Here is a 23,212-nt window from a genome sequence, read left to right as displayed (position 1 = left end):
AATTTTTTGAGGAACCTCCACACTGTTTTCCTGAGGGGCTGCACCAGTTTACATTCCCACCAACAGTGTAGGAGGGTGCCCGTTTCTCCACAGCCTCACCAGCATCTAGAGTCCTCTGACTTGCTCATTTTAGCCACTCTGATCGGCATGAAGTTATTACCGCCCCTTTTTCTAAAGATTTAGTCAAAATTACCTTTATCTAACCCCAGTGCCATAAATGAATTAGAACAAAGCCTACTAAAACAGATGTTCAATAAATTAACCTATAATTAATGTTTATTTTTAATATAATGTATATTTTATTTATATAAACATATAAATACATTACTATATATTATGTAAATAATAAACATTATATGTTCATATAATTAATGGTCTGTTTCCATAGCCTACCTCCAGCCCTAAAAGATTTGGATTCGTTCATTCATTTCATAATGATAAGTAATGTCAAGTTTTAATTCAAGTTAAAACCCCTATATTGTAATTCAAATGCTGCATTAAAAGGAAGTTCATTAAGTTGTTTTCATGTTTCTTTTTAATTAACCAGGTTACTTAGTTAATTAAACCCAATAATTTCTCCAACAGGAAATCTACCACCACTATCAGCAACAGCAAAAGTAAAAACGTTGACTTAGCACTTGCTGGGCAATAGGAATTACTTCAAGGGCTGTACACAAATTAACGTTATTTTATCTCAGAACAACCATATGAGGTGGTTGTTATGATTAGCTCTATCTTCTAAAAAATAAGCACAGGGAGGTTAATTAACATTGGCAAGATCAGATCTAATAGATGGCAAAGCTAGGACACAATTGTGTGGTTTAGGATGTATTTCATCTGATTCTCATTTATTTAAATAATGAAGTTGCCTTGTTGAAAACCCACTCTGGATTCTCTTAAGTAGTCTTGATGCAGCTGGTCCTTCAAACTATTGTTTCCGGGACCCAAAGAATCTGCTACGAGGATCTGCTATGGCAATGCCTAATAAATCTTCCTCGGTGTCAACCTTAAAGGTCCTGTTCCAGCCAGCTCCATATTGAAGCTGTGTTTGCACTGGAATCTCGTATTTATTAAATATTTTTAGATTTTCTTTCATCTTCTTGTCCCAAGTGCCTTTTGGAGATTAAACAATGCTAAAAGTTTCTGACCCCTATTGTGTAGAATAGCACTTCTTTGGCTGGTTTGTTCAAAATTTTTCTCCCTCAAGCTCTAGGAGTTTACCACACCTTAAGACCCAAGACTGTTCACTTCTCTGTATCATTCACGAATATAGATTTAAACTACGATCTGTCCTTAACTTTTCTTGATTTTTTTCCAGCAGCTTGTCCTGAAGCTACATATATACAAGTAACAACTCAGGATGGTGCAGTCTTTAAGAACAAACATATGTCCTTGAATAAAGAACTATAACACTTTCTGCTTCATCAACTTTACCCCAGATCAATTCCTTAGCCTGTGACAGATTCCTTTCAATTTTGGAATCTGATACCCAACAGCAAAAGATTCAGAACAGAAGGAAAATTATAAGTTGTATACACCAAATTACCCTATCACTATACCCTGTCTAACAAGAAATCAGAGAAAATGTCTTTTCACGAAAAAGCTACCCATTTCTCATGATTATGTCTAAGATTCACCCACACTCCACATTGTATTGACAAGTTTCACTCTTCTGCTGCCTTTTCCATCTCAGAATTTTTTTTAAAAAAGTTCCATGCATAAGACAAGTATATAAACAGAGACACAAACTCTGTTTGTCCCCAAAGAATTTATGCTCCAATTAGGCAAAAGAAAGAAACATACTGTCCACAAATCAGTCCTGTAACATCTCAAAAGTGATCTGGCATGGAAATACTGACATACGCAAATCATTTGGATACTTCAAAGAATATGTAGATTGCAATGTCTTCTCAAATAAAAAGCCCTTTTTTTCCCTTCAGAAAAAAGTTTTTAAAAATGCTCTTCCATCTGCCAAAAAAGCTCCACTCCCTGTACCCCAATACCCACACTAGAGAACCATTACTTTCAACTTAGGCCTTGACTTAAATCCCACCTTCTCTTTTCCAGTCTAAACTGAATTTTCAAACCATGCTTTCATATAACCCCCAGTACTCTCTTTCAGAAATCTAATCACAGTCTGAAATAGTACTTACTTTATAGAGATAAGAACCAGATCTACATTTTAGCACACCTAGTACTATCCATCTAGCACTGTCCAACAAACAGAAGGCACTCAACTGACTTATATAAACTACTAGATTCTCTCAGTACCAAAGTATCTCAAAATTTTACAGCTTGGAGGAGAAAACAAAAAGGAAATAACTAAACTGGCTACCAAATTACCAACATCAAATGTTTGCCTCAAGGCTAAAAACTATCAACTTGTTTTATTCCCTAAAAACTCCACTCCCTCAAAATAACTTACAATTTATCACAACTCAAAGGTGCTTCCTGAAATCCACTGCAGAAGTGTATCCCTCTTCTTCCTTACAATTTTGTGAATTAAAATAATTTTCACTGACAAGTCAGAAACTTGGCAACACCGTCCACTGACTGGTGTGCTGTTCCTTAGCTATCTCACTAGATGTTTGGTTTTTTCATAATTCCCATCCCAAAATGGCAAATGGAACATAAACACAGTGCAAAAGGAATACTTCAGAAAAGAGATGAGAGTAGGCAAAAATCACAACAAACGAAATATAAAAACCATTTAGCTGTGGCAGCTTGAAAACTGATTTGTCTACTGGGACTGGACAGCTATTTAAGTCTAGTCCAACTGAGTGTACTAATTTACACAAGATTCCAATCTCTGAAAACAGCACAGTATTAGATCTAGAATCCAGAATTTAATTATCTATGTCTCAAACAATGAAAAAGTAGTTTCGTATTTTTATTTATTTCTGAGAGAGAGAGACAGTGTGAGCAGGGGAGGGTCAGAGACACAGGGAAACAGAATCTGAAACAGGCTCCAGGCTCTGAGCTGGCTGTCAGCACAGAGCCCGACGCGGGGCTTGAATCCACGAACCGCGAGATCATGACCTGACCTAAAGTAGGACACTTAACTGACTGAGCCACCCAGGTGCCCCTGAAAAAGCAGTTTTAAACCCTTAATGTGCCTAGAGATTATTTAAATATACACTAATTTAACTGAAGTACCCTAAAACAAAATTATTTAATTAGCAAAAATGCATTTGTTTAGTTTCAACAACGAAATCAGGAAGAGTACGGTTGAAGCCTGAGTTCCCCAGGTAAAATCTTCAATAGTTAGTCCACTTTACCATCCTTCTATGGTCAAAATTAGAAGTTTTTTCTTGGCTAAATAATGGATATACAGGCATTTATATCCACAGCTGAACCCTGAGCAACACAGGCTTGAATTGCATAAGTTCACTTAAACATAGTTTTTCATTTTTTCAATACAGTACAGTACTGTAAATGATTTTCTGATTTTTCCCTAGTTTACTCTGTTCTAAGAATACAGTAGACAATAGATATGTAACATACAAAATATGTGTTGACTGTTACTGATTAAGTCAGTGGTGGCTACTGGTAAGTAAGTTTGGGGAAGTCAAAAGTTATAAGTTATATACAGGGGTGCCTGGCTGGCTCTGTCAGTTGAAAGTCTGACTCTTGATTTTGGCTTAGGTCATGATTTTATGGTAGTTAGATTGAGCCTCGAGTCTGGCTCTGCACTTACAGCATGGGGCCTGCTTAGAATACTCTCTCCCTCTCTCCCTCTGCTCCTCCCCCACTCACTCTCTCAAAATAAATAAATAAGCATTAAAAAAAAAAAAAGGTTATACACAGATTTGACTGGGGGGGGTTGCTGCTCCTACTCCCTATGTGGCTCAAAGCTCAACAGTGTATGAGAAAAGCTAATAGAGGACACTGATAGCTGTCTGAGGTATTCACTCTTCCTGCCCAATTAACTATAACGGGGTCTTCCTTAAGTTAAGGTGCTAGCTGTTTTCAGGGCTCCTGGGTGACTCAGTAGGTTAAACATTCAACTCTTGGTTTTGGGCTCAAGTCATGATCTCACTGTTAGTGGGATTGAGCCTGCTTGGGATTCTCTTTCTCCCATTCTCTCTGCTCCTCCCCTGGCTCACACTCTCTCTCTCAATAGTAGTAAGTCAACATTTAAAAAAAAAAAAAAGGTTCCAGCATTTTTAAAATCTGGGGTTCTTAGGAAATGAGTTCATAAATGGTTATACAAAATATATCAAGAGATTTATAACACCCTCCATTTAATGAAGCAGTCCTATTATCAAAACTATCACTAACTCCTTACTAATAAATGGGATTTACTATCACTTATAGACTATATTAGGTCAGTTTCTAGCTCTTCAAATTCTAGAAGAATTCTCAGTAAACTTACCCTGTCCAGAGTTAAGGGGTTTTGGTTTCTTTTCTTTTCTTTTTTTTTAAGTTTAGTAATAGCCTCTGGGAACCATTCCATAAGAAAACATCACAATGCCAAAAATACCTTCATTTTGATCTATCAGATCTGTTTACGTAACTTGTCATTCCCTATTAACTGAACCAAAATCTTTCATAAGCATACATCTTTTGAAAGCCTGCCACTTCCTCACACACACACACACTCTGACCCAATATTGCATATAACTTTCTTCTCTCCCACAAATTCCATTTTCCCTACTCAACTGTGGCTTACCAAGAAGAAACATTCAATACAGTGAATAAAATGTCAAAATAATTATATTATTTCTCCTAAAGATGAGTAGAATCTACCCTTTATTATCCTCCAATCCTTGGCATTATCTACATTTTAAATTAGTATAAAATCTTAAGTTATGATTTTATGTAATTCTTTCATTACATCATAATTACTAGTGAACAATATTCAGTGAAGTTTAAGATATAAACCAAAATAATGCCTCAAAGTCAAAGACTAATTTAAGTAAATACTTGTCCAGCTGCTATTAAAAACAATATTGAAGGGCACCTGCATGGCTCAGTAGGCTAAGCATCCAACGCTTGATTTCAGCTCAGGTCAGATTTCATGGTTTGTGAGTTTAAGCCCCATGGGCTTGGGATTCTCCCCCTCTCTGCCCCTCCCCTGTTCACTTGCTCTCACTCAAAATAAACAAACAATATTGGATTCTTTAACCTTGAGTTCCAATAAAATAGTACCAAAGAAACTAGAAAAAATTGATATGAAACTTAAAAAGAGTGAATGGATGTTTTGATTAAGGGAAATTTTTAAGTGCTGAATATCATAGCTGTAGTTTAAATCTTTGAGCTATATACACTGCAATATTTAGAGATGAAAACATATCACATCTAAGATTTGTTCCAAATTATATGGGACAGGGAAAATTGGGATACGGATGAAACAAGACTGACCACAGCTGAAGATGCTGGTTACACAGGAGTTCATTATACTACTGTAACTTCTGCATACATTTGAAACTTTCTATACTATATAATTTTCCCTATAATACTGTATATATTTCTGCTATCAGTGACTCATTTCACTGCCCATGTAACATTCTGTTCCAAAAATGTCTTTTAAAAACCTCAGGGAAAAGATTACATTGTGACAAAGAAATCACTTAAAAAAAATTTTTTTAATGTTTCATTTATTTCTGAGAGACAGCGCAAGGCATGTGTGAACAGGGGAGGGTCAGAGGGAAAGGGAGACCTAGAATCTGAAACAGGTTCCAGGCTCTGAGCTGGGTGTCAGCACAGAGCCTGACACAGGGCTCAAACCCACGAACTGTGAGATCATGCCCTGAGCCGAAGTCAGACGCTTAACTGACTAAACCACCCAGGTGTCCCAAGAAATCACTTTTAAAAAATGATTTAAATGTCACATATACACAGAAGAAACGTAAGCAACAAAAGGTGATGATTTTCAAAAGAATTACCATCAGGCAACATATATTACAACTTGTGCAGAATACAAGTGTAAGACTAAAAAAATTAGGACAGTTAAAGAAAATTTTAGAAAGAAGCTCCATATGGTAGTTAATAATGCACCATAGCTAGGGGCGCCTGGGTAGCTCAGTCAGTTAGCCGTCCGACTTCGGCTCAGATCATGATCTTTCAGTTCATGAGTTCAAGCCCGAAGTCAGGCTCTGTGCTGTCAGCCTGCTTCAGATTCTGTGTTTCCTTCTCCCTCTCTGCCCCTCTCCCACTTGTGTGCGCACACGCTCGCTCTCTCTCTCTCTTTCATGCTCTCTCTCAAGAATAAATGAGGATTAAAAAAAAAATGTAATAATGCACTACAGCTGTAAAGGAAAAAGAATGTGAGGAGACTCCAAGAGTATATTACTCAACAAAAGATTCCTCTTTAGCTCAAAACATATGTATGGTAATTGCTGTATAATTAACATTAAAAGCCCTATCCCCCAAATAATTTCTAAATCATCCCACACATCCTTCTTTCTAAAGTAACTATCCTTTACTAAGATGTATCACTTAACTTTTCTATCATTTAAATGATATAACATTTCACCTAATATATAGCACAAAATAACTAAAATCTGACCTTTGAAATTCATTGTCTACTGAGCTATATATATTACTAGCAAGAAAAAGAATCCATATTAAAAAGTCACCTAGTAAGTCTAAGGTCTTCTCTGGGCTATTCCAAATTTGGATGACTTGCGACTCCATTAGCAAGTCCCCTATCTAGTGGCAGAAAACTGAAAGCAGAGAAACAAAGTAGCCATTTTTAAAGATAGTACTTACTTAAGAATGGTTTTTGCACTACTGCAGTCTTCAAATCGAATGGAGTAACCAACTTCCTGGCCCAACATCACATCCATTTCATCAGCAACTCTCTGAGCCACACTCATTGCAGCTACTCTCCTGGGTTGGGTACAGGCAACTCCTCTCTTGGGTCCTGGTAATGATCGCATGTACTCCACACACCACTGTGGAATCTATCAAATAATTTCACATTTGAATTAATTCTACTCTGCCTACATATTAGGTATATTTAACATGTAGTATTTCATTGCATTCCAATAATGTAAAAAAAATTCAGTTACGCACACCACAAATTAAGACTCAAACTTATAGCAGGAGCTCTATGAGCTCCCCAAGCCAAGGAGGAGCCCCCATAACCCTGACAGGACATAACGGTGCTCCTGACCAGTCCAGGTCCACTGGGGCTGCGCAGAGTACGTGCTGCAGCATCAACTGTTCCATCATTAAACATTTCTCTACATACTAGAAAAAAATTTATGAAAAATTCTACTTTATAACAAATATGAGTTTCCAAAAATATTCTAAGAAATTATTAATTAAATTCTTATACAACGTGAATTACAAAATCCAGGTGGAAACAAATCACACCCTCTTGTAGTTATAGAGCTATGTGCATTTTAAGTTCATTCAAATTTGGTTTGTAAACCAGCAGAATCTAACTTCTGCCTGTAGGAGAGGATGCACAATACCAACATCTTAAGTGCCATCTTTAAAGTCAATTTCAGTAATTGTCAATCTCAAATTCAACAGCACCTGGAGAAGAAAAAACACCAAGCGCAAGCTGGTTGGCAGCATCGTGACACTGCACTTCCTCCTTGTTCCATTATCAATAAAACCTAACAGAAACTCTAATTTCATGGCTCTTCATTCACTTACCTGGGTTAAAACCATGGAAAAAAATCTAAGTGATCACTGCATGAAATGGGAATCTACTGCTAATAAGTTCACGATGGGTCTCCATCAAAGTATCCAAAAGCCTACCAAACTCTAATGCTACAGAAAACGCATGTGCGGGTTTTTCTGGTACAGGATTTGTACAAGAACACCTGAAGACTATCAGCTGCTATACCATTACTACATTTTAGTTAGGTTACATCTGCAATTTGGGGATAACTGTTTTCACTACCAAATATCTGACAGGGGAAGGGTGACTATGCCGCCTCTCTAACAGTTTAACAATACGTATCTTTAAAGGATTTGAAATGAACAGAACTAAATACTACACTAAAACAGAAGGGTCTCTCTAGATCTGTAAACTCAAACCAAAGCTTAAGTGGTTTTCTAGCAAAGTTTTATATATTTATCTTCTTTCATCAAGCCTCTTACATAGGCAAAAAATGTACTTTATAAGACCAAACAAAATGAAATTCAAAGAAACACTTACCAGTTAAAGCTATTTAAAATTCTGAATTCTCAAGGCAAGAATGTTCAAAAGGTCTTTAAATTTATTCCAATAAAATGGATAACTTACTCCCACTTTAAAAACAAAATATAGTTTGACTAATACAGCAATTTTTGAACTTTTGATCTCCGAACCCCTTTATACTCTTAAAGTAACCAAGGATACCAAACTAACAGACTTACTGTATTAGGAAATTAAAACTGAAAAATTGTTCGAATATTAATTCTTAACAATAAAAACCCACTCTATACTAACACAAATATTTTCTATGAAAAATAATTACATCTTCCAAACAAAGCAAAAAAAAAAGAGAGAGAAAAATTAGCAAGAGGAGTACATTGTTCTGCATTTTTACTGATCTCTGACGTCTGGCTTACTAGAAGAAAGTTTTATTCTCTCATGGGCTTCAATTTTGGATGTGTTGCAATTATTTTTGTTTTGCTGGAAGTAAACTAAGAAATTCCCAGGACCTTAGAAAGAGTTTCACGGACCTTCTAGGGTTCCCAGACAGTATCTGGAAAATAGCGCAGTGGATGCCATCTACTCATAGTTCTAAGAATAGCATTAAGAAGGAAGCAAGAACTGAAATATGCAGGGTATGGGCTTCTTCAAATCAGGCTTCAAGCTGGCTTCAACCCCTCTAAAGCCAATCCTTCCTTTCAGCTTCTGCCCTTCCATTTGAGGCCACTTTCCTAAAAACTGATCCTCAGCCCCTCTTGTCTTATTTTATACACCATCCTGACTAGTCTTATTCTCCTCAGACTTCTAACATTACCTAGAATACATCAAATAACAATCCTAATGATAGTTCCCATACCTAACCTAGTGGTCATTTCCACCTGATATATTCACTTATATCCCAAATTCAACAAGTTCAAAACCAAAACCATTTCTCCCCTTCCTCCAAATACTTATTAATTCCTCCCATATCCTCTCATTAGTATTAACATCCTAACTCTAATCCTCCCTTCCTTCTCCATTCTAGCACCTTATACAGTCGAATGTTATTACCTCCTTCAGAGTCTATCATCAACATTCTCACTAGACAGAACATTTTGTAAAAACTCCTGTCATTCCCCTCCAGTTAACCGCTCTGCTGGCTCCCCGATCTACAGCAGGATACACATTAAGGCTCAGCCTGCTGTCCAGTCTCACCTGCCTCACCTCCCTCCTCATACACACCCTTATATGCTGGCCAGGGTATGCCAAGCTTTCTCTTCTCTGAACTCATGCCCTTGTTCATGCGGTCACGTGGGCTGAAAGAACTAGCTTTAGTTTCTTATATATGGATATAGTATTAACATACCAGCTGCAATGTAAAGTGACTTTATCGTGAATCTTAGTCAAAAATTGGAGTCAATAGTTTAAATTTTGTTTGAAGGATTTCATTTTCTGACAAGCACAAAAAGATAACCAAAACTGGCTGACTACACTTAATGGTCTTGAGTCAAAGTTTTTAATAGGAGTATGTGAAAAAAGCATTTGGGTACAATTCACTATTCAAGCTTTCTGCGTCCCTTCGAATCCCCCAAATGCCCTGCCGTTGTAATTTTTTTTAAACGTTTTATTTATTTCTGAGAGAGAGAGAGAGACAGCGTGAGCAGGGGAGGGTCAGAGAGAGAGGGAGACATAGAATCTGAAACAGGCTCCAGTCTCTGGGCTGGCTGTCAGCACAGCGAACCCACGAACCAGGAGCTCATGACCTGAGCCGAAGTCGGCCGCCCAACCAAGCCACCTAGGCGCCCCATGCCCTGCCATTGTAAGTACACAAAAACAAACAACAGAAAAACCCCATAAATATTAATTCAAATAATCACAAACCTCTCGTTTTGAACTGACTTTATCTTCTTCTACATTAATTGCTACTAAATGCACTCATCTCTGAAATAAGGTTAACTGCATAAGACCACAGAATAGCAGAATGAAATAAATATAACTTTGGCTATAATAAAGGTATAGTTTTAAATACTGAGCCCACCTAAATCTATTATGTAACCTAGGGCAACCCATCTCTAAGACTGTTATGAATCTAAGGCTCATTTTGCTCATTTGTAAAATGGTGATTAACTTCCTTGCAGGGTTGGTGAAAAACTTAAATGAGGTAATACATACAAAGGACAGAGTGCCTAGCTTTATCCAACTGTTAACAGATAAATTAACACTATGCAAACTAGATAAACCAGTTGAAGTAATTCTTTAAAATACTATATTAAGAAGTTTAGAGTTATTCTATCATTTCACACATTATTCAAAATTTCCTAAGGTAATAAAAATAAACCTATCAGTTTCAATTCCTAATATCCACACAAGTTTTCTTTCACTTATAAAAATTTATTTTACTAAGGCTCAGTCTTTAAAAGCTCCCTATTCTGATTGCCATTGTAGCCTTCAAAATGTCTCCATGATATACCTAAACTGATAGGTTTGTGGCATATGTAACTTAAAAAAATATAGGGGAGCCTGGGTGGCTTCGTCAGTTAAGCATCGGGACTCTTGGTTTTGGCTCAGGTCACGATCTCACAGTTTCATGGGTTCAAGCCCTGCACTGACAGTGTGGAGCCTGCTCGGAATTCTTTTTCCCGCTCTCTCTGCCCGTCCTCAGTCACAATGTCTAGCTCTCAAAATAAATAAATAAATAAACTTAAAAAAATAAAATAAAAATTAACGGTAACTGCATATGCAGTATGCTCAATTATACATGTACCACAGGTATATAAACGTGGAAAACAAGGCACTAGGAAACACAACATAATAATTTATGAATTTATTAAATTCATTTCCACTCTTCCTGAATATTCCCAATTTTCTACAATGAGCAGGGAATACTGTTTTTGTAGTATCTTAGAAATTTTCAACTTAAACATATAAAAATATGATTAACACCTCACTCATAGCAAGGAAATGCAAATTAAAAATTACACTCAGGGGCGCCTGGGTGGCTCAGCAGGTTATGCATCCACTCTTGACTTTGGCTGAGATCATGATCTCAGTTTCATGAATCTGAGCCCTTATGAGGATCTGCACTGACCCTGTAGAGCCTGTTGGGGATTCTCTCTCTCTGCCTTTCCTCTGCTCACACTCTCTCAGTCTCTCAAAATAAAGAAATAAACTTAAAAAAATTTTTTTAAATTATACTGAAATGCCATTTTTTACCTACTAGATTTGTAAAATTCCACATTTAGCAGTATACTCTAATGGATCTACTTGCTCACGAAAACCATTAGAAGCAGCCTAGGGGTCTATAACATGCGCCCAGTAAACAATGGCTCATCCATTTACAAAAAATATTCTAGACATATTACTACCAAGAGTACTAGTGTTTACTTCTATGTACATGAGGGGAGGGTGTAACTAAATGGATGGAGGTTATGGGGAAAGAGACTTTAATTTAGTCATTCCATTTTTTTTTAAGAGTAGATAATACTCACATGGTTCAAAACAATCACAAAACAAAACATAGGAACAAACAAGAATAGCAAAAACACCGCCCCCAATGGTTCAAATCTCTACATTCAAGCAATGGAAAACAAAACCTGTACCTCCAAATTTGCACTACCCCAGAATCAAAGTGGTGGGAAAGCATCATTCTGCCGTACTTAACGTTAACAAAACAGCACTGCTACTTTCCTCTAGACCCAGGAAAACAGGCGCTCCTTACCAGATCCCCACTCTGTGTCACTAAATGAATAGCTAACCATCAAAGTAGCTCTTCTTCAGGATGCTACCAGACAGGCAATGGAAAGGACTACCAGAATCAAATAAGAAACATTTAGTAAATGTAAACATCAATATAGTATATCATGGTATACAATAACTCACCTGTGTTGTTTTACCAGACCCAGTCTCACCAACCAGTACAAAGGACTGATGTCTAACCAGAATATCTGTAAACCTATCCTTGTATTCCCAAACAGGGAGTTGAAGCCGTTTCTTTAAAATATCATAGTATCGAGGAGTATGGGGTAAGTTGGTAAATGGATTGATGCACTGTGGAAGTGATGTGTGTCCTGCATGTCCGGTGTGTGTTGAATGAGCAGAATGTGTCGAATGTGTTGAATGAGCAGAGTGGGTTGAGTGAGCTGAATGGGAAGCTTTTAAAGGTGGTAATCCAGCACTGATAAGCATAGCATTAGTCGAAGCTCTCAATTCCTTCTCCTTTTCTTTTTCCCTCTCCCGCTCTCTATCTCCTCTATCACGTTCTCGGTCTCGATCTTTAGACCGATCTTCACGATCCCGGTCACGATCTCGATCCTTCCTAAAAACAAAAATTTAGAATTCAGATTCTGAAATTTTATGCAGAATGTTCTTGGCAGTGTTACAGTAACAAAGGAAGTAAATGTCCAACAACCAAATGAATAAAACCAACGTAAAACTCAGTGAATTACTTAAGTATCAGAAATAATAATTCCTTATAATCAAGAATTCTCCATGCCTCACCCATAAACAGCTTTCCCTCCTTGATGAGGCCTCAGATTTTGTTAAGGGACAGGTTCTTTCCATAACCTTTAGTCACCAGCTAACACGAGAACTCAGACTCGAGTGAAGTAAAATCCCTTCCTATTTAGACACAGCAGAAATTAAAAAATGAGGGCAAGGTGGGAAAAAGGTAGAGGTCAATGATGCAAAAACAGGATGACATCACAATCTTCCCCAGATTCTCCTTCATGTTATGTGAAAAGGTATTTTGTGCACTGATTAGTATGTTAAAAATTCAAAACTATTTCTGTACTCAAAGACAACTCCTTTGCACTTAACAGGATATGAGTTAAAGGACTGTAGGTGAGTTTGTTTCCAAGTTACACTTTCCAGCACGTTCTCAATTCTGTTTAATAAGCATATCTTTGCTCTGTAAGAAAAACTAAAATTAAAACACTTTAAACTTAAATTTAAAACACAAAAATTCTTTTGTTTTCATTGTTTATTCCTACATGATCTCCTTAATAACAACTGCAAAACATTGAAATTACTCTGTAAGCCTATGTATACTTTGGTCATCCATCAAACAAGCTCCAATGGGGCGCCTTGGTGGCTCAGTCGGTTAAGCATCCAACTTCGGCTCAGGTCATGATCTCACGGTTGGAGCCCCGTGTCAGGCTCTGTGTTGACAGCTACCTCAGAGCCTGGAGTCTGTCTTCATATTCTATGTCTCCCTCTCTCTCTATCTCTCAAAAAAATTAAAAAGATAAAAAATGAAAAAAAAAAAACAAGCTCCAATGAACAACAGTAAGTTGTTTTAAAATGTTAAAATTATGCAGATGGCCACTATATTAAACCAAGGTTAATTTTAAGTACTCAATTCTAGTATCTACTTCTATTTACTAGACATGATTCCTAATACAATAATTTTTAAATAATCCCTGCTTCTTTAGTCTACTAATCCAGTTTACTTCAGAACAAATCCTATAGCAAACTTGCCACAGGGTGTAATTGGACCAAAACTTGAAATAGTGAAGCACACAGAGCTATTAAGACAAGCCACTAAACACATCACTATTCCTTATCCATAACACACAAAAGACATACAAATTTCCCATACCCCAATTATCAGTAGCTGATCAGGAAAGACCATTCATTCCTATAAGAGCACATCGGCAGGACAAGAGAAATCCCTTGGTAGTCCACAGCTAAAATTCTAGACCCAGCATGAGTTAGGATGGTTTCCCAATTACAGAAGTGGTAAGGAGACCAATTATATTTATTTTGTCCTTCCTAAAATATAATTGTATTCCACAGGAATTTACACTGACAGAAAAGCTTTATTATGTGCAAACATACATACACACATTTCATACTTATATGTACTTTCATATGCCCATATATACTTTTAATATAAATACAAAATATATATATGGAAAGTGATTCTCCCTTCTCCCATTCCAGTGTTCACTTTCTCCAGAATCACAGAACATACAAGCTAGGATTGAAGCCTTTCATTCCATTTGGCACAAAGAGAAAGGAAATCAAAGAGAAAAAGAAGCGCCAAGGATAACCTAATAAACATACAAAATTAAGTCTCAAAACTCAGCTTCCTGCCCTATCTTTGAAATATGCCATCAACCATCCTTTCTTTGATTTTCGCATCTGCCTCTAGTCTCAGGTGCTCATTAATTAAATAACTATATTGCTCCAAATGTAAATGACAAAGTTTGTAACAGGGCACACAGAAATGTGCCCAGCAAAAACGAGCAGCACTGTAGCCATGAATGGTTCAAAGACCTGGTATCTTAAAGGTCAGAGGACATAAAACAATCCTTAAAGAACATCTGGTCTAAATGCAAAAGATTCATGTTTCTAGTACTCCAGGGGTGGGAGGCAGGGTGTGATAGAAGACCATTACCTGACCACCAAGAGACAGGACAAAAACAGAAGTTTAATGAACTCCACTATACTCCTAGCACAGTACCTGGCATTTCACATAAGGACCTAACCTTTTAAGAGTTATAAAATACAGGAGATGGACAGTGATTGACAAAGTAAATCATTATCACCTTGCTAATAGCTACACAAAAATGTTTTTCAAGGGCCTACTTCATCAGAAACTTCATTACCAAAAATAACCAAAGCATAGGAAGCATAAAATATATTCTAAGGGCACAAAGATTTAACTGCTGACCAGGAAATGGGGGCAGACACAGTAAAAGGAGCACTGATATCAGTTGTAAAACCACTGGCAAGTCTCAATTTACTAACCTGCAAAGTGAAAAGTATTAATAAAACAGTAATAAAATAAAAAATAACAGGAAGTGGGGCACCTGCATGGCTCTGTCAGTTGGGTGGCTGACTTGGGCTCAGGTAGTAATCTCATGATCCGTGGGTTTGAGCCCTGCATTGATCGGGCTGTGAGATGACAGCCCAGAGCCTGGAGCCTGCTTCAGATTCTGTGTCTCCCTCCCTCTCTCTTTCTGCCCCTTCCCCTCGTATTTAGTCCCCCCCACCTCAAAAATAAACAAACACAAAAAAAATTTTTTAAAGAAAGCAAGCAACAGGAAGGATGCAGAAAGTAAATTCAAACATCTTGAAATGTTGCCTATGATTCAAACTATCTACTTCCAATGGCGGAGGGAGGATGAAAATTAAAAGTCAGCCAAGGAGGGCTCTCGAACCCACTGCTTCATAAATAACATGTAGGCTACTGAGTACATGCATGTTTTCTTTATTTAAACAAGCACTTTTACTATACAGAAGTTTTGCTGTCAAAAAGATTCACTCATTGAGATAAGAGTAATGTTTAAAAAACTGAGTGAAAAACAGTACTTTATTGATCACAGCCACAATACCAACAGGTAGACACAGTATGACACAGTTGTTAACCACGTTTCTTAATGGTCTCAACCACTGCTCTGGCTCAGCACTTAAGCTAACTGTATGACCACAGTTACTTCTTTCATTGCCTATAAAATGCAGCTACTCATATGCCTTGTGCAGTACTGCAAAAATTAAGTTATATGTAATGTGCTTAAAATTGTGCCTGGAACATAATAAATGCCCAATAAATATGCTTATCGTTAAAGTTTTTTTTCAATTTACAATACCATGTTAAAATTCTACATGAAACAACAGGAATTAAAGTACTGCTAATACAGATGTCAACTGATTATTAAAATCAGAATATTTTAAATAAGCATTCCCTTTATCTGGCAATCTTACTTCTAAGGATGGAAGTGCACAAATATGTATACATAACAATAATCTTTTCACTTGTAAAATAATAAAGACTGGGAAACTTCCTAAACACCAACGAACAGGAACTGGTTGGATAAGTTAAGATACCCCTTTAAAAGTGGAATACTCGACAGCCAATGAAAAGGATAACGTGTATCTATTCTATCGTTTGTGACACATTTCTTAGTAAATAAAAACCAAAGCACAAAACAACCCATATTGAAACATCCCACTGATAATATTACAATTTATATATGTGAATAATATGCAAAGACTAAAAACAATATTCATCAAGGGGTTAGAGGAGAATGAAGATTTCAGGGAAATTTCTGCCTTTTCTTTGTATCTTTACATATAGAAATTTCTTGTGTTCCCTGGGGCAAGTGACTTAAAATCTCACTTTCCTCAAAGGACTGTAGTGAAAATGTGGTTATACATACAAAGCACCCAGAATAGTTTGGGGAGCGCAGTATGTACTCTACATGTTTTATTTCACTTTTCCACAATTAGGAAGTGATCTCTGGGGTGCCTGCGTGGCTCATGGTCTCACAATTCCTGAGCTGGAGCCCCACACTGTCAGTGCAGAGACTGCTTGGGATTCTCTGTCTCTCCCTCTCTCTCTGACCCTCCCCCACTCATGCCATCTGTCTCTCTCAAAATAAGCGTTAAAAAAATATATATATATATTTTTTAGAAAGTAATCTCTGAAACAAACATCAAAATGGAAAATATCCCTACGTTCACAAAGTTTTTTCCCTACTTCAGTTGTCTTTTTTGGTAATAGTTTTATGTTATTATAGAAAATGTTGTGAGATGATGAAAAAAAGCAGTAAGGTCACTATGTAACAGAAACCTTCAATTTCTCTACTTGACCTGCAAATAAAATACAGCAGGACTAAATAATGCCATAAAAAATTTGGGAACTTGAATCTAAATGAAATCTTCCACCAAATTACCTTCCTCCTCTGGGGAAATGGGCCAGCCATTTTCAGCAGTGGAGTTCCTAAGACTGACAAGCCTAGTATTCTCTTAGATAAAACCACTTGCTAATAACTATTAGGACCAAAAAAGCAAAAACAAAAACCCTTCTAGACTGCACTGCAGTCAACATCCAATACCACGGAACAAAACCAAGCACTATTAAACACTGTAACCCACTGCTAAAGAAAATTAGTCCTGTGATATGGAAATGCCTACAAAACTTCTCTCCAGAATATCTCAGAACTTAGGCTTCATTCCAAAGAACTCTCCTTCATCAACAGGTAGATGTCACATAACATTCAAGAGAATCATAATGTCACGATCGTAGACCTAAAAATGTCCACATTTTACTGAGCGTACCTGTTTTGCAAGAGAAAGGGAGCAACTTCATATGTATCATGAAACCACTAATCCCAAGAAATGCATTTAAATGGTGCACATATATACAAATACGGATAAATGAATTCACTGCACCCCAGTATATTTTGCTGCAAGGTGAACTCTTGTGAGAGACATCAGTTGCATCTTAGCCAGATGACATGCAATTTATTTTTACTTCACAGGAACCAAGCACCAAGTGTTCCCTACTTTACCAACTCATTACAAATGTCATTAAAATAGGCTGCACCAGGGGCGCCTGGGTGGCTTAGTCGGTTAAGCGTCCGACTTTCGCTTAGGTCATGATCTCGCTGTTTGTGGGTTCGAGCCCCACGTTGGACTCTGTGCTGACTGCCAGCTCAGAGCCTGGAGCCTGTTTCAGAGTCTGTGACTCCCTCTCTCTGACCCTCCCCTGCTCACGCTGTCTCTCTCTCTCTCTCCTAGAAATAAATAAAACATTAAAAAAAATTTTTTTAAATAGGCTGCACTGACTTAACTATAGCCATGGTAGGTGCTGTAAAGGAAAAGAGAGGCTAAGAGAGAATGAAAAGATCAAGGTTCCAGATCCAGCTATACACTGTAAAGTTGCACAAGCCACATGAGTCTCCACCTCTCATCCCCTTGAGTAGAGCTGATTATACTCTTCAAAGTCACTTCCAGCTCTAAAGAGTCTGTATTATAACCCAAATATGCTAAAGTTTTCCTGGGGGGTGGGGGGAAGAGATCCTAAAGAGAAAACAGCCTAAAAGTAGAGAAACCTAATGTCCACCACGTGTAAAACTAAAAAAAAAATTACGAGATTAAAATGTTACATACTTCTGCTTTCCACATTCAGTACGTGGAAAGGTATCAAAAAGTACACCCTACCCTGGTTTATACTCCAGACACTGAACACATACTCGGAAATCAATCCAAATGAAGAGCTCTGGGTGAACAAAAATTCACAAGTTATATAGATGACGTGACACAGTGATTCTTTACATTCTTTACACATACCCAAGGATAAAATTATGAAAAGTATTTGGATATTCAGACTTTTGTGTTCTAGCCTGAATTATCCAAATAAATCTCTCTGAACTTCAGGAATGAAAACACACACTGGACAAGAAATCATGTCGATGAAATTGCTAAAAGTCAACTGTTAAATTCCTCTATAGCTTCCAGAAAAATGCGAAGGGAAAGCAATCTGAAACATCACGAGTCTGTACTTCAACTCTCAAACAACCTCCCCACGGGCGACATTTTGCCATAAATATTAAAAATTTTCTGAAAAGTGCCTGCCTCTTTCTAAAGCAACTAGGAGAGGGGCAGAAAACAAGAACTTCATGGGGGTGGGGGGTGGCATGCCTTCTAATTCCCATCCCAGGGATGTCCAACAACCAGTTTTAAGCAAAGCAGGAAATAAAGGAGATGGCGGGAGCGTAGGCAGAGAGCGGAAGTTTGCCTCGTATCTACTTTGAAGTGTTTGAATGGACCGAGACACAAGCTCTCCCGCCAAACGACAAATGCCGTGGCTCCAAACCACCAGCCCTCCAGCGCATCAGGTAATCTCCACATTTTCCTTTCTCCCGCGGGTCCTCTACTCTCCCTTCCCCCGAGAACTCGTCTGCACGCCTCCCTCAACTCCCGCCACCCCCATCCCAACCTACAGAAGAATCCACACGCCTCCCTCACTTTCTGCCCTCCGCCTTTCTNTCGCTCGGCCTGAGAAATACCTGGTGCCCTTGGAAGCGAATACTCCCGCCGCGCCCTCCCCCACCCGCTCCCCCGGCTCCAGGCCTCACCCGGGAAGCCAGGCCACGAGGTCCGCGGCTCCCTCCCGGCTGCTCCCCTCGACGTGACTCTGGCTTGGCTCGGCCCGGGGAGGAGGCGCCCTCGTGGCCACACAGGCCTCCCCACCCTCCCGATTGGGCCGGGCGGCGGCCGCACCACACATCTCCCCGCGCCCTTGCCCAGCCCGATCACCGGGAGTGGCGCCGCTTACCCCCGACCCGCCGCAAGTGAGCCAACCCACAGGGAAACAAAGGGTTGCGCCCCAGGGCCGACGTGCCTAGGGCGGCCTTGGCCCGCTCTCTGAGGGGACCCCAACAAAGCCCGAGCCGCTACCTCGCGCCCCCGGCCTGGCTTACCCATCGGTCCCCGCACGCTTCTTGCCGGAGGGGTAATCCTCCCCCAGGTCCAACCGGTGCCGCTTGGACATCTTCGGACTCTGCGAGCGCGCGGTATTGAAGGAAGAAGANCGCGCTTCCGCAGCGTGCTGTGCGTGCTGTGCGTGCGTGCGTGTGCGCGCGCGCGCATCGGAGGCGGGAACTCCAGGCCCGCCCTCTTTCCACCTCGGCGGCTTCCTTCCTGCCTCTTCAGGGCTCTCTCCCTGCCGAGTACGCGGCTACCCAGAGGCGTACGTACTATGGCCTTCCTGCCCTTCTGATTTAGGAAATTCAGAGAGAAGAAAGTCTAGTCCTGCTTAGGAAGTTTTATCCATCTCCATTATCCTGGCTTTAGGGGAGTCTGACGCCAAGAGAGGTTAAGAAATTAATGAAGATCATAACAAATGAAGGGCAGAGGCAGATTTGGAAGCCAATATTTTATAACAAATCTAGAAGAACTTGCAGCCACTGACCAGACCCCTTTCAATTATATTAGGGAAACCGAGGTGAGAAAAGGTCAAACTCTCCGTGATCCGTTTTGTCCCCCCTTTTTTTTAACCCAGCACAGACAACATACATTCAACCTATAGATGTTTTTTCCCAGAATAGAGATAATTAGCAGTAAGACCGTAATTTGCCTTCCCCCCCACCCCGTGTGCCTATTATGTGATTCCACAGTGTTAACCCTACTTATGTCCTCAGTTTTACAGTAACACTGCAAGGTAGGTGTTAATAGATGTGAACACTAAGCCTGGGGAAGATAAGAAGGCTTATGGTCCTATTAGCTATCTAAAGCAATAGCAAATTGTTGGGGTGAGATGACTTTTATGACTTTTGTAGATCTCTGCACCCAGAGCATATCCGTTTCACAGTTTGAAGGCTACCATTAAGTACTTTAAAATTTGGGAGAAATAATCAGGGAACAGTTGGAATTAGGCCCACCCTGAGGATCAGCTCGTCTTAAGTATGCAAGGAGACTTGATGAAAGAAGATCTGAAATCAAGACAATGATGCTTCTGCCTTGGCCCTCGGGTATATCTAAAGAAAAGGATAACCTAATCAACTGTGCTGTAGTCTGAATGAATGAAGAAAAGCCATCCTTACCAAAAGATAGCGGCCTTTCTGGAATCTATAATAAGGGGAACAAAGGGCCAGAATCTGCCAGGATGTTCACACTACTTGGGAGGAGGGGCAGAATTCTGTGCCGAGATGTTCTACTTTTGATTTTTAGATACCACTGTCCCTAGCATAGAGAAAAGCCACCCACCACGTCCCTACAGCTTCCTGGGAATGCCAGAAAATACTTCCTTTACACCAACTCTTTATCTACTGGACAAACCTTTGATCTGTTACTTGTGGCATGAATTTATTTGCCTAGAGGGAATGTCTTAGGCAACTAACCAGCTCCAGGTGTCCAGCCAGAGATGTCTTCCAACCTAAATTGATAATAATGAAAATAGCCAATGCATATGAAGAACTTATTGGGCACCAGACACTGTTTCATATATGTATACACATATATTTTTTAAGTTTATTTTCAGAGAGAGCAAGCAGGGGAGGGGGAGAGAAAGGGGGAGAGAGATTCTCAAGCAGGCTCTGTGCTGATAGCATGGAGCCTGATGGAGGGCTTGATCCCACCACTGTGAGATCATGACCTGAGCTGAAATCAGGAGTCGGATGCTTAACTGACTGAGCCAACCAGGCGTCCCTGTTTCTTTTATATTTTAACCTATCTGACCCTTACAACAACTTTCAGTGAGGTGCTATGAGCTAGACTCCTTTATAGGTGAGGAAACTGATGCACAGACAGGGTTAAGTATTGTGGCCAAGATCACAGTTCTGGGATTGCCGGACTGTCTTTGTGTTTAAGTGCTACTCTGTGCTGCTGCTGCTGCTGTTGAATAGGTATTCTTATTCCTGTTATTGTCCTTCTAGGGTTTGGTTGTTCGAGGACAAGTTCCACGAGTCTGACAAACTCAATGTGGACTGATAAGCTGAATTTTCTACATTTGTACATTTTCTACATTTTCTCCATCAAGGGGAGGACTCCTTTACAGGGCTCTGGCTAGACAAGTTAGGATTTGGAAGATTTTAACCCAGCCTGACTACAGAGCCACACTATTAACCACTACACTGTATCACTATTATCTATCTTAATTACTTCATTTACTTATTCAGTCAATTAGTATCTATTAAACCCCCACGTCAGGCACTGGGGTTTGCTCTGGGGAGACTGGACAGAACAAAATAGCCATAATTCCTGCCTTCATAACACTTCTCAAAGAAAGAGGCTAACTGCAAAAATAACTGTCATTTGTTAAAGCTCTGATAAGTGCTAAAAGGGTCATCCAAAGGTGCTGGGGTGCCTGGGTGGCTTAGTCGGTTGGGCGACCGACTTTGGCTCAGGTCATGATCTCACAGTTGGTGGGTTCGAGCCCCGCGTCAGGCTCTGTGCTGACAACTAGCCCAGAGCCTGGAACCTGCTTTGAATTCTGTGTCTCCCTCCCTCACTGACCCTCCTCTGCTCATGCTGTCTCTCTCTCTCAGAAATAATTTTTAAAAAAAAATAAAATAAAAGGGACAGGTGCTTTTTTCTTTAATTTTTTATTTATTTATTTTTTTGAGAGCCAGAGAGAGACAGTGCGAGTAGGGGACAGTCAGAGAGAGAGGGAGACACAGAATCCGAAGACAGGCTTCAGGCTCTGAGCTGGTTGTCAGCACAGAGCCTGACGCGGGGCTTAGAACCCACGAACCATGAGATCATCACCTGAGCCAAAGTCAAACGCTTAACTGACTGCACCACCTAGGCACCCAAAGGAGACAGGTGCTTTACATGCATATAACAAATGGTCCTGATCCAGAATGAGTGTTAGGGGAGACCTCTCCGAGAAAAGTACACAGACCCCCAAAATGAGTACAAATTGGTCAGGCAGAAAGAGGAAAGCATTCCAAACAGAGAAAACAGCCTGTGCAAAGGCTCCAAAACTTGAAAAAGTCAGGTGCAACCCATAGACAGAACAAAACGATGCAGATGCAAGAAGGGACCACATCACACAGAGCCTGAGGGGTTTTGCTAAGGATGTTGAGATGTTGTCCTTCCCGAGAGCAATAGGAAGACATCATAAAGTTTTAAATGCAAAGACAATATGATCACTCAGGAAGATTTGCCAGGATCAGTCCACAAATCTCCCTCTTTAGATTCTCTTTAGCAGCAAAATGCCTACAAATTTGCAAGAATCTTCAGTACCGTCTTCAATCACCCTGTCCTCTCTTGACCACTTAATGGATAGAAATGGTTACCAAGTGTAGTGGCATTACGGTTTGATTGGAAATCCTGCTTCATGATTGAAATTCATCCTTCAGTTCCCAAGAATGCTACCTGCAGACATCCTTTAGCTGTCAGCTCCTTGCAAGAACTTCATTGGCCAAGGGAAAGTGCCCGAGGGCAGTTTGGATACAGTGTGAAAGTATATGCACCTAGTCCTTCTTCCTAGCTTGGGACAACTGTGAGCTTCAGAGCATCCGAGCTCCCTGTGAGGTCAGCGAGGCTGTTGTTATAATGGCATCTTCTGTGCTGCAATACAGTTCAGTCAGTCACCACCTAGAGAGTTAGCTCAGACCCCACAAGTTAGGGGTATAGGCCTCAACAAGACTGGCCTTGCTGCAGATGCCATCCACAAGTTCGGAGAGTCCTGGCCATCTGCACTTCTGACCAACTGGCTGCAAATGGAGGTTCCCCCACAACTCCCTCAGGTTCACTTACTTGCTGCAGTGACTCATAGAACTCAGGAAAGCACTATAATTATGAGTACAATTTTATTGTAAAGTATACAAATTAGGAGCAGCCAAATGAAGAAATAGTATGAGGTCTGGGGGGCTGGGTCCCTAACACAGAGCTTCGGTGCCC

The 23,212-nt window shown here is 39.6% G+C and overlaps 1 protein-coding gene across 1 annotated transcript in view; it reads right to left on the bottom strand.

Annotated features, from left to right (window-relative positions):
- Positions 1 to 19,391, bottom strand: part of DHX15 (DEAH-box helicase 15) — a 58,868-nt gene extending 39,477 nt beyond the window's left edge. The window contains exons 1-3 of the mRNA XM_077776596.1: positions 19,288 to 19,391; positions 11,957 to 12,392; positions 6,715 to 6,908 (exon numbers count right to left, since the gene is read on the bottom strand). Coding sequence (XP_077632722.1) covers positions 6,715 to 6,908; positions 11,957 to 12,392; positions 19,288 to 19,358 — 701 coding nt within the window. The 5' untranslated portion in view covers positions 19,359 to 19,391. The remainder of the gene's footprint in view (positions 1 to 6,714; positions 6,909 to 11,956; positions 12,393 to 19,287) is intronic.
- Positions 19,392 to 23,212: the final 3,821 nt, after the last annotated feature.

The sequence above is a fragment of the Crocuta crocuta genome, unplaced genomic scaffold (assembly GCF_008692635.1).
Source record: "Crocuta crocuta isolate KB4526 unplaced genomic scaffold, BGI_CrCroc_1.0 scaffold57, whole genome shotgun sequence".
Taxonomy (NCBI): Eukaryota; Metazoa; Chordata; class Mammalia; order Carnivora; family Hyaenidae; genus Crocuta; species Crocuta crocuta.
Note: the sequence above shows the minus strand (reverse complement) of the source record. Positions and strands in the feature narration are given on the sequence as shown.